This window comes from Madurella fahalii (genome assembly GCF_045866475.1).
Source record: "Madurella fahalii IFM 68171 DNA, scaffold_3, whole genome shotgun sequence".
NCBI lineage: Eukaryota > Fungi > Ascomycota > Sordariomycetes > Sordariales > Madurella > Madurella fahalii.
In genome coordinates, this window is record NW_027263973.1 from 4,097,807 (window position 1) to 4,115,470 (window position 17,664).

The 17,664-nt window shown below is 56.9% G+C and overlaps 9 protein-coding genes across 9 annotated transcripts; 5 read left to right on the forward strand and 4 right to left on the reverse strand.

Moving 5' to 3' along the window:
- Nucleotides 1–352: 352 nt before the first annotated feature.
- Nucleotides 353–1,035, forward strand: VMA10 (H(+)-transporting V1 sector ATPase subunit G; the record flags this gene model as incomplete). Its single annotated transcript, XM_071062046.1, has 5 exons — nucleotides 353–355; nucleotides 442–480; nucleotides 551–584; nucleotides 725–825; nucleotides 880–1,035. 5 exons carry the CDS (start codon nucleotides 353–355, stop codon nucleotides 1,033–1,035), a joined length of 333 nt encoding a protein of 110 aa, XP_070918147.1.
- Nucleotides 1,036–1,344: 309 nt separating this feature from the next.
- Nucleotides 1,345–3,306, reverse strand: MFIFM68171_06627 (uncharacterized protein; the record flags this gene model as incomplete). Its single annotated transcript, XM_071062047.1, has 3 exons — nucleotides 1,345–3,107; nucleotides 3,174–3,222; nucleotides 3,280–3,306. 3 exons carry the CDS (start codon nucleotides 3,304–3,306, stop codon nucleotides 1,345–1,347), a joined length of 1,839 nt encoding a protein of 612 aa, XP_070918148.1.
- Nucleotides 3,307–3,636: 330 nt separating this feature from the next.
- On the forward strand, nucleotides 3,637–4,501 carry MFIFM68171_06628 (uncharacterized protein; the record flags this gene model as incomplete). Its single annotated transcript, XM_071062048.1, has 3 exons — nucleotides 3,637–3,703; nucleotides 3,777–3,989; nucleotides 4,056–4,501. 3 exons carry the CDS (start codon nucleotides 3,637–3,639, stop codon nucleotides 4,499–4,501), a joined length of 726 nt encoding a protein of 241 aa, XP_070918149.1.
- Nucleotides 4,502–4,552: 51 nt separating this feature from the next.
- MFIFM68171_06629 (uncharacterized protein) lies at nucleotides 4,553–5,183 on the reverse strand (the record flags this gene model as incomplete). Its single annotated transcript, XM_071062049.1, has 2 exons — nucleotides 4,553–4,749; nucleotides 4,817–5,183. 2 exons carry the CDS (start codon nucleotides 5,181–5,183, stop codon nucleotides 4,553–4,555), a joined length of 564 nt encoding a protein of 187 aa, XP_070918150.1.
- Nucleotides 5,184–6,146: 963 nt separating this feature from the next.
- Nucleotides 6,147–7,796, forward strand: MFIFM68171_06630 (uncharacterized protein; the record flags this gene model as incomplete). The annotated part of the gene is made up of 1 exon (XM_071062050.1): nucleotides 6,147–7,796. The coding sequence occupies one exon, from the start codon at nucleotides 6,147–6,149 to the stop codon at nucleotides 7,794–7,796; it is 1,650 nt and encodes a 549-aa protein (XP_070918151.1).
- A 1,041-nt stretch (nucleotides 7,797–8,837) lies between these two features.
- MFIFM68171_06631 (uncharacterized protein) lies at nucleotides 8,838–10,380 on the forward strand (the record flags this gene model as incomplete). Its single annotated transcript, XM_071062051.1, has 8 exons — nucleotides 8,838–8,947; nucleotides 9,000–9,054; nucleotides 9,105–9,341; nucleotides 9,397–9,599; nucleotides 9,651–9,792; nucleotides 9,860–9,945; nucleotides 10,064–10,236; nucleotides 10,343–10,380. The coding sequence occupies 8 exons, from the start codon at nucleotides 8,838–8,840 to the stop codon at nucleotides 10,378–10,380; spliced, it is 1,044 nt and encodes a 347-aa protein (XP_070918152.1).
- A 439-nt stretch (nucleotides 10,381–10,819) lies between these two features.
- MFIFM68171_06632 (uncharacterized protein) lies at nucleotides 10,820–12,705 on the reverse strand (the record flags this gene model as incomplete). Its single annotated transcript, XM_071062052.1, has 4 exons — nucleotides 10,820–11,508; nucleotides 11,595–12,007; nucleotides 12,069–12,535; nucleotides 12,586–12,705. The coding sequence occupies 4 exons, from the start codon at nucleotides 12,703–12,705 to the stop codon at nucleotides 10,820–10,822; spliced, it is 1,689 nt and encodes a 562-aa protein (XP_070918153.1).
- Nucleotides 12,706–13,277: 572 nt separating this feature from the next.
- Nucleotides 13,278–14,639, reverse strand: MFIFM68171_06633 (uncharacterized protein; the record flags this gene model as incomplete). Its single annotated transcript, XM_071062053.1, has 4 exons — nucleotides 13,278–13,728; nucleotides 13,798–14,095; nucleotides 14,360–14,396; nucleotides 14,469–14,639. 4 exons carry the CDS (start codon nucleotides 14,637–14,639, stop codon nucleotides 13,278–13,280), a joined length of 957 nt encoding a protein of 318 aa, XP_070918154.1.
- A 1,670-nt stretch (nucleotides 14,640–16,309) lies between these two features.
- On the forward strand, nucleotides 16,310–17,458 carry MFIFM68171_06634 (uncharacterized protein; the record flags this gene model as incomplete). Its single annotated transcript, XM_071062054.1, has 2 exons — nucleotides 16,310–16,594; nucleotides 16,916–17,458. The coding sequence occupies 2 exons, from the start codon at nucleotides 16,310–16,312 to the stop codon at nucleotides 17,456–17,458; spliced, it is 828 nt and encodes a 275-aa protein (XP_070918155.1).
- Between the last annotated feature and the right edge of the window lie 206 nt (nucleotides 17,459–17,664).

Below are 17,664 nucleotides of genomic sequence, written 5' to 3' on the forward strand. Positions count from 1 at the left end.
TTTCTGCCGGGCTTCACCGTTTGATTAGATAAGGTAGATGGCCTTACCGGCAGGCAATCAGCTCGACGTCAGTGCATCAGCAGGGGGAAGCTGTGCCGCAGATGCGGGACCGAGCTGTTGGCGGCGGGACTGTCCCACTTCGGCATCCTCCTAGCATCGCCTTGCCTGCGTTGACCAGCTTCGTATCGCATTGTTTTTCGCATCCAACACCACACGGCGCACAGCTCAACTATTATTCGACCTGTGGGAAATAAAGCAAACCATACGACTCTCTGCTCTTTCCGCCTGAGATACGGTCCCTTGCTGAATTCCGTTCCCACTCCAAAGTCGACTCGGAAGCTTGGCTCACAAGATGGTACGTTGTCGCTATCCGCGGGGAGCACTGCGCTGGGATGCGCATGGCTCGGGCTTGATCAAAGAGCGGAGCTAACAGTCTGATAGTCGGCGCAAAACTCCGCAGGCATCCAGACCCTACTCGATGTACGGCCCCCGATCTTGAACTCGAGTCTATCGCCGGGCGCATCGTCTCTAACCGTAAGCATCATTGTAGGCCGAGAGGGAGGCATCCAAGATTGTCCAGAAGGGTGCGTTAGTATCATGAATACACCCACAGCCAGCTATACTAACGCGTGTCAATAATCACTAGCCCGCGAGTGTACGCACCCCGCAATCCGCAATTCAGCATCCACCCCGCAAATGCAAACCGATCATTGACACGAGACAGACCGCACCAAGAGGGTGAGAGAAGCCCGCGACGAGGCCAAAAAGGAGATTGAGGCGTACCGCGCCAAAAAGGAGGCCGAATACAAAGCGTTCGAGGCCGAGGTATTGTCCTTTGCTTGGTTGTAACCGCCGGGGCGGCGCGCTGACGGACAGCAGCACACACAAGGCAACAAGCAGGCCGAAGACGAAGCGAACCGCGAAGCCGAGGCCCAAATCAAAGAGATTAAGGAGGCTGCCAAGAAGGGACAGGACAAAGTTATTAATGATCTGCTCTCTGCTGTGTTTGAAGTTCAGTCTGTTCCGGCGTCTTGAGAAGTCGTACAGTGCGAACGATTGGGAAACAGTGGTGATGGCGGCTTGACGGGAGGTAAAGCCTGTGATCATGGCGGCACAGGAGATGGAATGCTTTCTGGTCGCGGAACCTAGCATAAACCTCCACCGACGCCGAGGCAATCATCCGTGTGGTAGGAACATACACCGCCTGTACACATAGAGCTCGTATCACGGCCGGCGCCGAGCGTCGTCAGAGAAGAGCCTGGCTAGGCTCAATGGTATCTTGGTATTGATTAGACCTGTTATACACATCGCCCCATCCATTATTACAGTCCGTTCGCAACTCGGTTACTGCAAGAACTGGGCCAGTGTTGTTAGCATCTCCTTTGTCTCCTTGCCCTGCTCCGACTCGGCGTCAATCCCGTCAATCTGCTCCTGGATAGTGGCCCTGATCACAGCAAGCGTCTCGGCCCTGTCGGCCAGCAACGCCTGGATCTTCTTCCTTGCCCCGTCATCCTCGGCAACCAGCCAAGCCAGGATCACGTCGATTGTCTGCAGACAAAATAGCCCCGCATCCAGCCGCCGTGAGAACCACTCGTCCGCCATCTCCTCTCTCTCCTCTTCGTCCATGCCCTTTTGTTCTTCTTTGATCCGCGCATCCACTGCAGCCATGCGCGCACCGTAATCCCGCCTCAGCTTGACCAGCTTCTCCGTCTTTTCGTAGTCTTTCTCGACAAACTTGGCTAGTGTGCGGATCCGCTCCGCCGAGTCGGCCGGGAGGAGCCGTAACATGGAGGCAAAGATGCCCACTAGGTGCTCTGTTGTCTGCGCATCGTGTTTCTTCATGAACAGCGTAAATGTCGTCTTTAGTCCTCCGGCTTCCACAATCTTTTGGCAGACGGCAACCCCAGCAGGCCCGCCTGCAGCGTGGTCCAGCAGCCTTAATGCAGCGGGCTTGCTCAGCTTCCCTTCCTTGAGCATGATCAAACATAGCTCGACGCCCTCCGCCTCGATAAACTTGTCCTTTCCGTCGGGTTCGTCAACAATACTCGTCAACGCCTCAAACAGATTCTCCATGTACTCCTCCTCTTCCCCGCCCTTTTCGGGATCCCTCTTCCGATACGCAGCCACCAACTGCAGCATCGCATCCACAGCATCCAGCGCAGCCAACTTCCTCCGATTCTGCTCCGAGCTCTGCACCAAGATCGCCAGAATCTCCGCGGCATACTGCTTGTTCTGCCCCACGGGCCTCTCACTCTTACTCGCCCTCTGAATCAACCACTTTAACAGGCCCTCGTCCCCACCCACCACCTCGGCCGTTTCCTTCTTCGAGCAGAGATTCTCCACGACTCCCAGCGCCCTATACACGCCCTCCCGGTCCGCCTCCTGGGCCTCCTCGTCCAACCTCCCCAGATTACTCACCAACAGCCCGATCAGATCCGCCTCGAGCAATGCATCCACCAGCGCACCCCACTGCTCCTCGGTCGCCGCCACGTCCTCGTCCGTCAGCTCCCCGATGATCTCGACGGCGTCGATGGCAATATCCGTATTCTCGTGCGCCAGCAGCGAGACCAGGCTGGCCACGCAGCCCAGCCGCGCGAAGTCGGCATACAGGGCCGGGTGCTCCGACAGGATGGACAGGGCCTTGATGGCGGCGTCGAGCTCGGCCTCGGAGTCGATGAAGCGGGCCGGGTCGTCCTCGAAGCGCGCGCGCAGCTCCGCGTTGCGCGAGATTTTCCGCTCGAACGCGAGCGCCGTCCGCTTGAGCCACGCCCCGTCCACCGCTTCCGCCCCGTCGCCCCCGGCCCCCGCCGCCCCGCCGCCAATCGCGCCCTCGGCGCTGTCCACAAAGTCCAGGATCTCCCGCTCCTGCGCCGTGATCCCCCCGCCAAAGAACCGCCCTTCTTCGTCGTCGTTGGGTAGGTCGTCATCTTCGGCGGCGGCGGCGGCGGCGGGGCCGTAGTCGCCGCCGTCGTCTTCGTCGGGTGGAGGGAGGGAGGGGCCCGCTTCGGTGTCGTCGTTGTCGTTGTCGGCTGCTTCTTCGAGGAGGACGTGGCGGTTAGGGAGGGCGCGGTGGCTGGAAGACACCTTGGCGGATTTGTAGATTTCGGCTTGGGGAGGAAGGGTTAGTGTTCGGTGACGGAAGAAGGCGGGGGACGGGAGTGTATGGTACGTACTTGGATCGCGGACGGGGTCCCGCTTTCGTTTGCTGGGAAGCCCAGATTTCTGGGAGTCATGTTAGAATATTCGCGGCAATTGAATAGAGTTTGCATTGAAGCATACCTGGAAAATCTCGTCGATGCTTGTCATCCTGATAAGTTCTAAAGGTGCTGTGGGATGCTCCGGAGCTTGTCGCGGGTCGTGGGAGATGGTCTGGGCCTTGTTCCTGCGCCAGCAAAACATCAACTTGTTTAATCGCAACTGTTATCAAGAAGGGTCTCGCACTGTATACGCCCCACTAGTGCCAAGCTAGCTGAACACAGTGTCACAAACTTGACTCACTCTAAGCTCCATCTCGAATTAAACGGGTGCAAGTCTTCCCACGTTTACGGTTCCTCAGCATCTCAGGTCTTATATTGTTATTTCTAACAAATTTACTTTCCATACTTATATATAAATATCTGTCCGTCATCACCCGCAATGCCGCCTACGCTCATCCTAGTCCGCCACGCGCAAGCGCTTCACAATGTTGACAATAAGTTGCCTCGTTGCTTTACTTAACCTTACCTACCGAGGTATCTGCTTGGTCTCTCCCGCTTCCCGCTAACATACGACACAAGACTATAACATCCACGACCCCTTGCTCTCCGAGCTAGGCCGGGAGCAATGCCAGAAATTAAACGAGAAACTGTCTCCGAGGCTAGGGCCACATGACCTCAACGTGGGCCTCATCATCGTCAGTCCCATGCGGCGAACTATCGAGACGGCGCTGCTCTCATTCCCCGAACTCATCGCAAGTGGTATCCCGATCATAGCACATGCCGATTGGCAAGGTATTGTACCCGAGGCTTTGTTCATAATCAGATACCCATCTGCTTACTCGTTTACAAAATCTTCAGAAAACTCGGACCAGCCGTGCGACATCGGCTCCCCCCTTGACTCCCTTAAGCTTGAGTTCCCCCAGGTCGATTTCTCTCAGGTGGATCCCGTCTTCCCGGACAAGCTCAGCCCTGCGGGAGCGCGCTACGCCCACAATCGACAAGCCATCCTCGTGCGGGGACAGGCTGTGTTGCGAGAACTCTTTTCGCGGCCGGAGAAGGCGGTCCTTGTCGTGTCGCATTCGGGATTTTTGCGAACTGGCGTGACAGGACACTACTTTATGAATGCCGATTATAGGATTTTTGAGTTTGACACCAGCCGTGGAACGGATGTGCCTGTGGCGCTCAGGCAGTGGGAGGAGACAGTCAGCGGTGGGATGGGTTGGAGTTGGGACCATACTGTTCCGTTGGGGGGTGGATTGCCCGATGGGGAGGCACCAGCTGTGGATGGTGCGGTGGTGCCATAGCTCTACGGCAAGCAGCACATGCCTCCGAAGTCTATCGCCGAGTAATACATCTTAGACAGACTCAAACGTCAACCGAGACGCCAACCTCCAGCCGTAACATAACATCGCCCCGATGGTAATCAGATTCAGATGGATGGTCATTGCATGGTTCCTGGAAAAGGCCCGCTTGAGGCGCTTCATGTCGGGCGATATGACTTTGTCGGCGTGATTGCGGGCTCGGGCTGGGTCAGCTCTGGTGTCCCGAGTCTCTAAAGCGGTCGTCAGCATTTCCCCCTTCAATTAATACCATGGATATCCTTGGTGTGATATGCTGACCTTGGTGAATGCAGTCAATCATTGCCTGTCGCGTTTTCGGCCCGTACATGAGAAGATTCAAAAGCGACGTTGTCCCTGCCACTGCATACGGTATCCAGTCGGCCATTTGCCGCGCCAGAGATGGCAACCCGTGGGGTGGAAATGTGACTGCGCTCAGGAGAAGCAAGACGGTTTGGCCACGGAAGTAAACTGGAAAGATGCGCTTCTGGAGCGTAGTAAACGCCGACCGCGGTAGTGCATCGAAGCAGACTTTGGTGTTGACAAAAGTCTGAAACATCTCGGTACCGAGCAGCGTCGAGTAGAGCAAAAGATGAAACGGCGCAAGGCTTTCAAACAAGGAAGAGGCGGCACTGGTGAGGAGATCCATACCGGCGAACTGCAATTAAGGTAATACTAGACAACAAGATAGTTTGGGTGTTGAGCATTCACAGGTCGGTCGCTCCCCATTGACGTGTTTTATAACACCTAATTAGATTGTTCTCAATGCCGAGTCATCTCGGCGACTATGAGATTCGCAAAGCGTTTGATTCATCTCGATGTTTGCGTGGCCTGGCTTATCCTGGTGAGCCAGGATCTAAAATCCGAAGTGGCTCGGGGCATAGGGTTATTACAGCCATAGCTCGCTTGCCGGCCTCTGTTATCACGGAGAGGCCGGGTTGTGCTATAACTCCGCCAACTTCTCTTTCCTCTTGAACCGACATACAGTCATTATTTTTACTAGCAAGTCAGTACAGACTCGTAATTTAAGCATGGGCTTTGGATCACGACGAACAGAATTGCTCGATGTAGGAGTCACCCTAGTCGCCCTCTATGCAGGCTTCCAATAATCCGTGCTGCAAAGCCATACCCAAATAGTTGCACTGCAAATATGCTAGCTCACTAAAGAATCCCGTTGCAAGGGCAGAGCGGCCGATGTAACATCCGTCAGCACATCGACACGCCGAACGGGCCGGGGGCTGCTGCGTTGCACAACGTCTGCAACTGCTTGTTCAGGGCTGCCATGCTGACAATCCCCGTCATTGATGTGGGAATCCCCGACTGAATTCACACATCTGTCAGCCATCTGCAACGCCGCCCCGCCAATCGCTCCCATTAACCTGTGCTTCTCCCTGTCCTTGCTGCATAGGGAGAACAGATAAGCCTGCCTGGCACACGGCAAAGAATGCAGGTGGTGGGTCATCCCGCAGCGCCATGGCATAACGGAAGAGCGGGGGAGAGGCAAGGTCGGATGCGGTCAAGATCTCTGCCAGACCGCCTTGTATCTGGTTCACATATCTCAGTCGTCACACCGTACCAATAATCATGGCTATTTGAAACAAAACCGCCAGCCATGTTGCTTCAACGGTTTGGGCCGTTCTGCCTGTTCTTGGCCAACCTAGCCGGCCGGGCCGCGGCCGGGGGATCATCACCGGACTGGGCTGGCTGGGGCGGCAACATTTACAACAACCGCTGGGCCGCGGGCGACGATGTCACAGCGTCCAACATCAAGACGCTCACCCGCAAGTGCTACCTAACCTACCAGTATGGAGTCAGTGCGACCCCCGTGATATCGGGCAACACGGTGTATTACCCTACGTGGAATGGCTCCTTCGTTGCACTCGACTACACCACCTGCTCTGTTCAGTGGATGCTGAACGTGACCGAGCTCATCTGGGATTGCGGCTCGCTCACCCCCGAACGCGCGCGCGCTCTCTACCAAGTGTCCCGCACCAGCCCCCAAATTGACGGCGACATCCTCTTCTTCGGAACCCAAGCACAGGCCCTCGTCGTAGCCGTCAATCGCCACACCGGCGTCGTCCTCGACCGCCTACAAATCAACTCCCACCCCCTCGCAGTCATCACCATCTCCCCAACCTTCTGGCAAGGCACCCTCTTCCTTGGCACCTCCAGCTATGAGGAACCCGCCCCATTAACCAACCCGGACTACCCCTGCTGCACGTACATCGGCAACGCCGCCGCCGTGACCTTCAACCGCCGCAGCGGCAAGCTCGCCCTCAAGTGGTCCGTCGCAACCCTGCCCCCGCCGGACCCCGACGCCACGGGGGTGGGCTGGTCGGGCGCGGCCATCTGGGGGAGCCAGCCGTCGATCGACCCGATCCGGAAGCAGGTCTTCTTCGCGACGGGGAACGTGTACAGCTTCCCGCCGGCGTACGCGCACTGCGCCAACGAGACGTCCGAGGCGTGCCTGCCGCAGGGCGTCAACCAGGAGTCGGTGCTCGCCGTCGACGCCGAGTCGGGCCGCGTCAACTGGGTACGCCGGCTCAACCGGATGGACGCGTGGAACGGCGCGTGCGTGACCGACCCCATCGACACGGCCAACTGCCCCTCGGAGCCGCCGGGGCGCGACGCCGACTTCGGCATGGCGCCAACCTTCGTGTCGCGCCGCACCGCGGCCGGCCTCGGCGAGGACGTGGTCGTCGTCGCGCAGAAGAACGCCGTCGTCTACGCCCTGGCCGCCCGGGACGGGAGGATCGTCTACGCCAGGAACGTGAGTCCCGAGGGCCAGGGCGGCGGCATCAGCTGGGGGATTGCGGTCGATGATCAGAGGGTTTATTACACGCTGCCGTACGGGACGAGGAATGCCAACTTTAGCGTGTCGACGACGATTTACGGCGCGGCCGATCTGATGACTGGGAAAGCGGCCTGGCGGACACCGGCGACGCTGACTTCGAATGGTATCGCCTTCACGGGGCCGACAGTGGCGGGGGATTTGGTAATCTATTCAAAGACCGGGGTGATCACGGGGGATGGGTCCCCGAACGATTACTATAATTCGATGGGAGCGCTGGTGGCGCTCAACAAGAGAACGGGCGAGGTTGTGCACGAGATGGTTTTGGATACAAATTTCTGGGGGGGAGTCGCGGTGCAGGGCCGGTATGTGATGTTTGGGACGGGCTACAGAACAGGGGTGACGTACTTGGGCAATGGGAGCTTGTGGGTGATGAAGGTCGGGCATCACTTGGAACAACATGGAGGCTAGAAGATACTAGTAGTGAGCCTACAGTACACACAGGAGAGCTGCTTCACCGGCTAAGTTCATACTAAGGTCTTAAGCCCGTCGGTATTCCCGAACAGTTTGCATGTCGCGAACTCGGCATCGATAGCAACAGAGATAGTAGCAGCTCCTCTTCGTTCTTTCGTCCTTTCCGGCAGATATCCCCCCACCTCTTTCCCGGGTCGGGGTGGCGTCAAGGCAAACAAGCCATGTACGTTCCGGCTTTGCCGAGGGCTTTCGATAAAATATTTCAAAATCCGCACTTGTCATGGAGGCCTCTGCCATTGCCCTGGCCGCTCCTTGTTATCAACCATCCAAAAGATATGCAGGAGAAAGTTCTCGAAGACGTCTCTCGTGCGGCGGCTTCCTGCTCGCCGAGCCAAGAGTATGGCGCTGATCCTCAGTCACTAAAAAGTGTCGAGAAGGACTGGCACTCTATATATTCTAGGGGCCATAATGCAACCATGTCAGTGTCTCAGCACCTCGAACAGATGAACAAAGATTGAACCGGGCTTGCCACGAGTTACTCGATCCATGCCGAGGATCCGGAATTACGTCAATGCTCCCCAGACAGTTGGCAGATTTTACTTCAGTTACGGTCATGTGGGATTCTGGGTGCCGAAGAAGACTGCCGCATGTGTGTATTCCAGTCCCTCGGCCTATAGCCTCGCCTTCATTGCATCTCCGCCCAGATCTTGACTTGGGCGTCCATCCGGCAAAATGCATGGAATTGACAAGCAATTCAAGCCTCGCCATTCTGATAGGCTAGGATAATGTTTGCAATCTTGACCCCACAAACAATACCCCGGAACCCGGCATTTGCGTTCGCCAGGTTCCAAACAAGGGGAGACAAGCCCGACCACGTTGTGTCTTCTCTCGCGGCTCTCTAAAAGAACGGCAGCGGCCCGTTCGGGTCCACTGGACTGCATTTCTTTCCTGATCCTCACAGACACGGCCAATTTGCCCGTTTTTGTTTCGACTTCAACCAGGTACACCCAAGAGTTGTGTCAACACTCGACTTACACGATGTTCTGGCTGGGACTCCTTTCCCTCCCTGTTGCCGTCCAGGGGCAGGGCTTCAGCACTACTATGCTGCGCTTCGGTTGCTCGCAGATCTCCATCGATCGCATCGACCCGTATGTTGACAGGGAGCCTGCTAAGAAGAAGATCGTTCTGACTTGGATCCAGCCTTGTCGAACCCGGCAGTATTCCGTCCTCGCACGTCCATCAAATCGTCGGAGGAGTAGGGATCCCTAATCTCGTCCCGTAAGATCTGACTGACGCTTTGAACAGAATGCTTTCAACGCAAGCATGCCTGTTAGCGATATCTCCAAGTTGGCGGACTGCACCTCCTGCACCTTTGACCAGGACCTCTCCAACTACTGGACCGCCAACGTGTACTTCAAGGCTCGCAACGGCAGCTACAAGCGCGTGCCACAAATGGTCAACGACGCTATCGGCGCGGCAAACGGGGGCATTACCGTCTACTACACCGCTCCCGGGCCGAACACAGTGACCGCCTTCAAGCCGGCAAGGAACCAACGGGCTCTTTGGAAAGGGGTATCCGGCTGACAAAATCTCATAGGGGTTCCGCATGTTCGCGGGTGACGCCACCCGCCGCACGCCAACCAACCTTGGACGCAACATGCAGAGCTGCTACCGCTGCTACACCGGCCCCAACTTCGGTGGCAATATCTACTCACCCTGCTTCGACCCCCAGCGGGATACCGAGGGCTTCCCATCGCAACCGTGCCCCGGCGGTATCCGGTCTAGCGTCATCTTCCCCATGTGAGTATCGCCGTTGAATGCGAACTTTGACCTGAACTGACACTACTGCAGCTGCTGGGACGGCAAGAACCTAGACAGCCCTAACCACGCGGACCACCTCGCTCACCCAACCAACGGCCCCGCTTCGTTTGCCATGGTCACCGGCACATGCCCTGCCAGCCACCCCGTTAAGATTCCCCAGGTCCACTACGAGGTATGTAGATGTCGAGTGGATGGTGAGATTGCCAAAGGCCGCTGCTAACATCCATAACCCCGAACAGATTGTCTGGGACACCACTCAGTTCAACAACCGGAATGAGTGGCCGGAGGATGGCTCTCAACCGTTCGTCCTCAGCAACGGCGACCCGTGAGTTCCCCTGTGTTTTCCGATCACCTCCCTCCGTCCCCGTCACACTATCAGATGCTGTAGTGCAACCATAACACAGCCGTAAATCGGTACTGACAACACTGCCTGCTATCCACAGCACCGGCTACGGTCAACACGGCGATTACGTCTTCGGCTGGAAGGATGACTCGCTGCAGCACGCCATGGACAACAACTGCTTCGGCCCCGTCTGCCGCGGCCTGACCACCCAAGGCTTTGACAAGGCCAACCGGTGCACTGTTAAGAACACCGTGAAAGAGGATGTTGATGGCTGTGAGTGCCCGCCCTTGTTTCCCTCCGTGCCTGGCGCCATTGCGGAGTCGTTCGTTGTGCCCGGGTGTTGGAATGAGGTAACGGATACTAATGCGTTTGTGGACAGGGCTGGATGCGCTGCCGGGTCAGCACCATATGGAGTAGACGTGGTGTCCAGTTTTACCAGTACAAGATGCAGCCATGATACGAGTGATGAGCAGATTGGAGCGAGCCTGTGTCTGATCCCAAATTCAGGTATCTTCTTATTAAAATCTTGGCACATCCGTAGAGCGTCCTTCGCTGTGCAATTACTACTTAGTCTTAAGTCATAGTGACACACTATCCAATATTCTGTGACGTAATTAGTATCTCAGGTACTTAGGTGTGCGTGAATGTGACCAGTGTTGGGGGGAGAGCTGGAAGCAGGAGGGTGCAGCAGGCATGCGCTTTTTCCGTGGGCTGCCGTGACACATCGTTTTCATCTCAAGTAAGGTAAACAAAATTAACGTACTTATATAGTATCCAGGTCAGAAATGATTGTAATACTTTCCGTGTCGTGCTAACGTTCTAAATGCTCAACTCTGATTCTTCCACCTAACACCCCTTACGCTGACAAGCCCTCCAACCAGAACCTACATCTCCCATTCGCCGCCGGGTCCCTCACCACCTCAAACCCGCCCTCCCCAGACCCAGTGATATTCATCACGTTCGCCTCGCCCGTATAAACCGGCAGCTCGAGCACAGCATTGCCCTCCCCGCCAGCGCCGCCTTCCGTAAACCCAAACATGGCAAAGTCCACAAACCACGCCTGCATCCGCCTCGCCACCTCCCTCTCAACCGGCACCCCGAACCCGTCCGCCACGTCCTCCTCCCCCCTGCCGAAGAAGGTATACGCGACGTCCTGCGCGTGCATACCAGGGAACACGGCGAACTGGTAGGCCCTGGTCCGGTTCGCGTAGGCCAGCGCGGTGCCGAACGCGAAGCAGTCGATCAGGCCCTCGGCGATGGCCAGCCTGGTGCGGCCGATCTGGTCGGTGTAAGGCAGGGCGGCGCCGGAGAAGTCGGCCGGGTAGACGGCCGTCGAGAGGTGGCGGACCTTGGCCGCGGGCAGCGACGGCATCAGCCCCGACAGGTACGCCTCGAACCCCGCCGTGTCGCCCACCCGCGGATCCGTGAACAGCAGGCCCTCGTCCAGGTTGTACGCTACCACCACCTCCACCGCAGAATCTACCCTTCCTGTGGCTAGTAGGCGGCCTGGGTGGGAGGGAACGAAGAGGCCGTCGACGTTGGGGCCTGGTTCGGGTTAGTAAGGCATGGAATGGTGGGGGTGGGTGGAAGTGAGAAGATTGGAAACGACGGGGGATGGGAGGAGGGCGGACCAAATACGGAGGAGGCGAACGGTGCGGTGCCGACCATGGCCGAGTTGACGCCCGCGAGCTGGTCGAGTGACAGTGCGCGCAGCTCCGAGTAACCTGTGGTGTTGGACACGGCGAGGAGTTGGTCGTACAGCTGGGTGTAGAGCGCCGCGTCCTGGAAGGGCTTGATGGCCGGGCTTTGGATGATGGCACGCTTGAAGGGCGACGTGCCGTCGATTCCGCCGAACGCGGACAGGTGACCGACGATGCTGCCTGCGCCGGCTGACTCACCAATGACCGTGATGGCGTTGGGGTCGCCGCTGAAGCGCCGGGTGTTGGAGCGCACCCATTCAAGGGCCAGCCGCTGGTCGTAGAGGCCCGCGTTGGAGGCGACGTCCCACATCCAAGGCTTGCGCGGAGGGAAGCCGAATAGGCCACTAAACACGGGCAGTTAGTTGTATCTAAAGTGGACAGGTACTGGCGAGGCGGCAGATGTACAGGCGATAGTTGATAGAGACAAACACGATGCCGTCTTGACCGTTGCGCCGGCTCTGGGCGATGAGCCCCGCAGGATCGACTCCGTCCTTGGATCCCTCGGTATAGGCACCCCCGTGAATCCAGAGCATAACCGGGAGAGCCTTATTCAGCGTCCCGGACTGTTTGGCATCCAGAGCCGGTTTGGGGACCGACACATCGAGCAGCAGGCAGTCTTCAGACTGGACCTGTGGCGTGGTGGGCGGAGGGCCCGGTGGCGCAGTGATCCCGCCCTCCGCTAACCTCTGTAAGACCAGCGGAATGGAGAATTGGAACCAGCCCGGGCCGGCCTGGGGACAGACCTGCGGGGCAGAGCCATCGTTGACGGTTCGGTTAACGTGGAGGTAAGGGATAGGATGCCGGAACCGCAGGTTGCCGACGGGGGGCTCAGCATAGGGGATGTTCTTGAAGATGTAGAACTCGCCGGCTGGCTGCATGGGTCAGCAGACGTATCCCAGGGTTTTGCACGCAAAGGACTTACATCTAACTGGGCCCGATGGACAGTAATCCCGAGGTCAACGACAGGGAGATTCTGCCCTGCGACAAGGGCGGCCCCAGCCGCCAACAAAAGTGGAAACGTGCTGAAGGAATAACTGACCATCGTTCAAGGGGCTTCTAGAAGCCGTGGAAACACATCAACGCGAGTCACCGTTGAAACGACTGACGACGCCTTTTATAAGCTGATGATGAGGCGACCTGCGCCATCGGCCAGTCCATCGTGAGCTTCGGCAAGTAAAATCGGCATAAACCTCAGCGTCGTACCAGAAATTATTGTTTCTGGCTGGGCTATCTGCCATGCGCGTCCATGGCGCGCGGTAAGGATCCCTGGACCTCCAGCCGTGCGCGCTAGTGTCTTGCGTGCATGGCAGTATCCCTTATTGGGCTTCTGTTGCAGCGTCTAGAAGCTTGCGCTGACCTTGGCAGGGCAGAACCTCGTGAGGTTTGCCATATTGCGACAAGCCCTGGCCATGGTTATCCACTTTCTCCCGCCCTCTAGAACATTTGAATCGCGGGAGACTGAGGTGCCCAAGGCAAAACAACAGATGCCCTACTGAGTGAACCGAGTTTTTCCCTAACATTTTGTCATTCCGTCATTTATCATTATGTTACCACAGGCGCAAACTGGTAATCATACACGTTCATCCCATCCCGAACCAGCACCAGAGGTGGGGCTCACGACAGCCGAGTATAGGCCTTGGGAGGCAAAGAAACGGATATGCCATCCACGTAAACACCGCGCTGAATCTGGTCTTCCAAGTCTTCCACATCACGCCTCTCACCGTCCTCAGAACTCTGGGAGCTAATTCGTGGCCGGCTTTCCGGCTTCACGTTTGTCCAGGAGCCGTTTTCAGGTCGGGTACGGCCCATGCCGTCTCGGCGACCGGCTGAAATGCCCGTTGACATTTGATTCGGAAAGCTGGCCGGCCCGAACGTCCCATAAGACCTGAGTAGCCTTGGGAATAGCTTAACTACGAGCGGTTTCAAGATCGTCAGGCACGCGCAGATAATGGCGAGATTCACCTCGACCGAGCCCCACTTGACAAGAGTGGTGAGCTCATACGTGAGGTCGGCAAAATTGAGCGACGAAATGGACACGATCCGGATGACAGATATCAGACAGGCCCTGTTCTCCTGTTAGCTGCTGCCTTTGCTCTTTGGGCTCTTTGGGTATCATAAAACAGGGCATGCATACACAAAAGCCACGGCAAATACCAGCATCAATCCGATCTTTTGCCGCCTCGGCAGCTTGAGCTTGACGACGACCGGGATGGGAAGGAGAAAGATGATGAAGTCGGTGGCGATATGGAGGTACCCGTTTGACGCCTTGATCTCGAGGGGGAGGCAGAACCCCTCGACACTCTTATCCCACACGGCTGTGAGGGGCACGCAGGCGATGAAGGAAGCCACAACGACCCAGATGTTACATGCGACAACGACAGCCATGACGGTGTTGTTGCATATGCGAGCAAGACCCCAGTGGCATGAACCGCCTATACAACAGCAGAATCGACATCTTGGTGAAGGACAGGCTCATGGCGTAGAACAGAAACGTGTACCATTCCTCCTGGACTTGGGTTAGTTTGGGCTGAATGGTATGGAGTTGCCTTGCCTTTTGGAACCCGGAGAACTCTTGCGGGGACACCAGCCAGATATGACGGCCCAGGCCGAACATCGTTTCTGCGATATGCGTCGGTAACTGCTCTCCGGGACCCGAGATTGACCGGAACGCTGAGACGCTCGTGATAAGTACTTACGTCGGACGCTCCCAATAGTCGCCCCGACCGAGAAGAACTGTCCAAAAAGTCAATCAACCTAACGCTCAGCCAGGCATCCTCGATTTGCATGTCTGGACATCGAACATACCAGCGCCACAACTATTAGCCAGTCGTCGGGTCCGAGAGATCCCAGGATCGCGTGCCGCGTGTAGAGTCGTGTGGTGACGGTCGCGGTGGCGAGAACCAGCATCACAACAGCGCATGCGACGATTGAGGCCTGGTGGCCCGAGTCGCCGTCGCTGTCGCCCGTGGGCGCCATTTGACCCTAGCGCTGCCAAAGGAATTATCAGGCCATTCAACAGTGACGGGCGGCGACGAGACGCCGTTGGTGTCGTCGAAGTGTAGTGCTTTTGAACACTTTCCCCGCCATTCTTCGTGGTGTGTCCATCCTTCATCGGCCTCCCCCACAGTGCTGAGATTTGATGCGCAGGCTTGACCTACCTGAGGACATGGGGGGGATCGCCTACCAGCTTATTGGCTTTTTGGAGCAACCCGGAAGACACTAGCGATGACACTTATGCATGGGGCGTCTGTTGGAACCTCAGCCCGAGACAGGGACACCCCGGGAGACGCGCCTCAGTGATGAAGTCTGACAAGTCATCTCCTGTGACAAAGGGTGCAGCGCACGGCCTGGGGATTTGGCGGAGAGCGTCGCCAGGCCGCGCAGATCTATGGGCTTTGGAGCGGCCAATATCTTGCCCATCGAGGGTTTGCTCAGACCCTGCCAAGGAGTTCTCAGCCGGCAGGGCACTGAAAAGGTCCAAGCGCATATGAAATTGGCTCGAGGCAGTCTTCTGGGGTCTCCGGCCTGACCCCTGCAATGGTTCCTGTCGCAAACTACCAACTACACTAAACACCCAAAAGGTGAGGAGCTCCACGATTGTTGGTCGTAGAATGCTAAACCTGCATTTTATCTGACAGTTCCTGAGTGGCTTGCAGTTCAGGGGTTCGTTCCCACTTGGACCAACTAGGACAGCTGAAGTGCCGAGGATATTTGCTGGCCCACGGATAGAACGTAAACTCGAGAGAAACAAGGGCTTTTGTGGACATTACTGAGACATGATCCTTGTGACGGATACATGTCCTGGAAGCCAAGGGGGTTCGGGAACCTGGGTTTCTTGACGTACGCATCGGGGTTATGGAAGCTTGTGAAGCACAAGTACTGCCGGGCAGCCGCAATTGGCGACAATCTAGCTAATGTTGTCAGTAGGGCAAGTGTTATTCGACGTTCCTTAACAACCTGCCGAAGGGAAGGAGGGTTCTCTTGGTAAATGGAATAATGAATTTATAAAAGAAGATCCTTTCCAACCCGATACCCTGTGTTGGCATTAAATGAGAGAATAAAACAAGCGAAAATATGTTTACGAGAAACCGACTCTTTTCGATGATCCAACTCCGCCGCCGCAAGCATTAGCCGCAGCGTCAGCGCCTCACCGACCATCTGGCCAAGGGCGTCATCCGTAATGACTGGCCTCCCCTCACGAATGAGCTTAGAGCGCTTCTTCGCTTTGGGATACCTCGTCTTGGTCTACGAAGCGGGCCGCAGCGTTCCTTCGTAGAATCATGATCTCACCGTCCGCGGTGGCGTCGTGTTCGAGGGATCCATCACCCAAATGGGCGAACATACGCCGCGGGACCGGCTTTAGGCGGGGGACATTGAGATGGACGCGGAGCCGCAGTAATGGCCCAGTGCTAGCTTCCACAACCCGAATAGACCCCACGCGGGTAAAGCGGTGTAGGGCGGCCCAGAACCTGTCCGCCGTGCAGACCAGCCGGTGCGGGAGCGCCGTTTCGGTCAGACCTCCGTCACTGGACAAGTAGCACACGAGCCACCACAACACATCCACCAGGGGCCGATCGAATCGAATGAGACGCGTCGACCGACCTCAGTCCTCAACCAAAACCCAAAATGCGTATCTAATCGCGAGCATGGTGCCCGTGACTGCAACAAACACAGATGAAGCGAAACCTGCCAACTCTTTTTCCATCTCTCAGTTGATGTCCAAATACCCTCACGAACGGCTATTCGTTCACCCACTGATGTGGACGGCGCGACACATTAGCCTTCTGGGTTGTGAGTTCTTCCACGATGGGGTCATTACTATCGCGCCCCTGCCTTCTCCGCAACCGGAGCAACCGGGCATCGACGTCCTCCCTGCACCGGCGACTCGCCCTCTCCTCCTGGTAGTGTGCCGGCGGACGACGATGGCGCACGTGAGCTGGAACGTTACTTTGCGAGGCTAGACAGCCCTATCAACCAAGCGCGTCGCCTCACGACATGTCGTAGTTCCTATTCCAAGCAGCAAGCCCTTTCTCAGCTCTTAGGAGGGCTCAAGTACTACAGGTTAGTTCCCCAACCCCGTTCTGTCCTCGTTTCCGCCCTTCCCTGCTTGGCTTTCCTTGGAAAACATCTAGTTGACCATAGTGGTCGTCTTCCATCAACTTAGAGAACATGTTCACTTCCTATCCGCCCGTCGCGCCGTCGCCGATCTACCGTGCTACTCCTTCTCCCATGCTCCGTAATCACCTTCCCAGCCTCCGCCGGTGTCGCAGCTAGTCTACGTCGACCCGTCCGATATCGCGCGACACCGACGGATCAAGCTCGGGCCGTCCTTGCACGGTAACATACACCGTCCTCCTAACGTGCCCGGTCTCAGCCGCTTCCAGAAGCAGCTACGACGTCTCACACCCCATGACCCCCGCGAGGACCCGTATATTGCGGCGCTTCTGATCGCACTCGCGCAGGAGCAGCGACTGCCTGATGAGGGTGGCGGCGGCAACCATAACGACATGAACCTCTTTAGCTGTGCGACTAATGCTGCTCGTTCGCAGTTGCTACTGGTAACTCGCCCAGGCGATACTACGTGGCTGCATATCTACACCACTAAGGTCTCGCCCGAGTTCCTTGAAAGAATCGACTGGCCCTTCCCCCCTCCACCCGCAGACGCGCGGTCTCGGCCTTGGATGTCGATCTGCCGGCGGCGACTGGCCTTCAAGCGGTATAAGACGTTGCCACGGCGCCTCACGGCCGTCCTACGCGATGCTGGTCTCGCTACCGAAATGGTACCGGAGAAATGAAGATGCAGAATGGTAGAGGCAAGAAGAGAAGGTGTTTGTTGTTGGTTAATGTATCATCATATAATTATCAGGGGGCCGGACCTCGGTAAATGGTTGTGACTCCGTATGTTTAGCGAAGGTAAGATAGCCAAGCGACTTTGCCATCCTAAGCTGTAAAGTGGTCATTTTTTTCGTCATTGTAAGATGGAAAGAGTGGTTGTTAACCA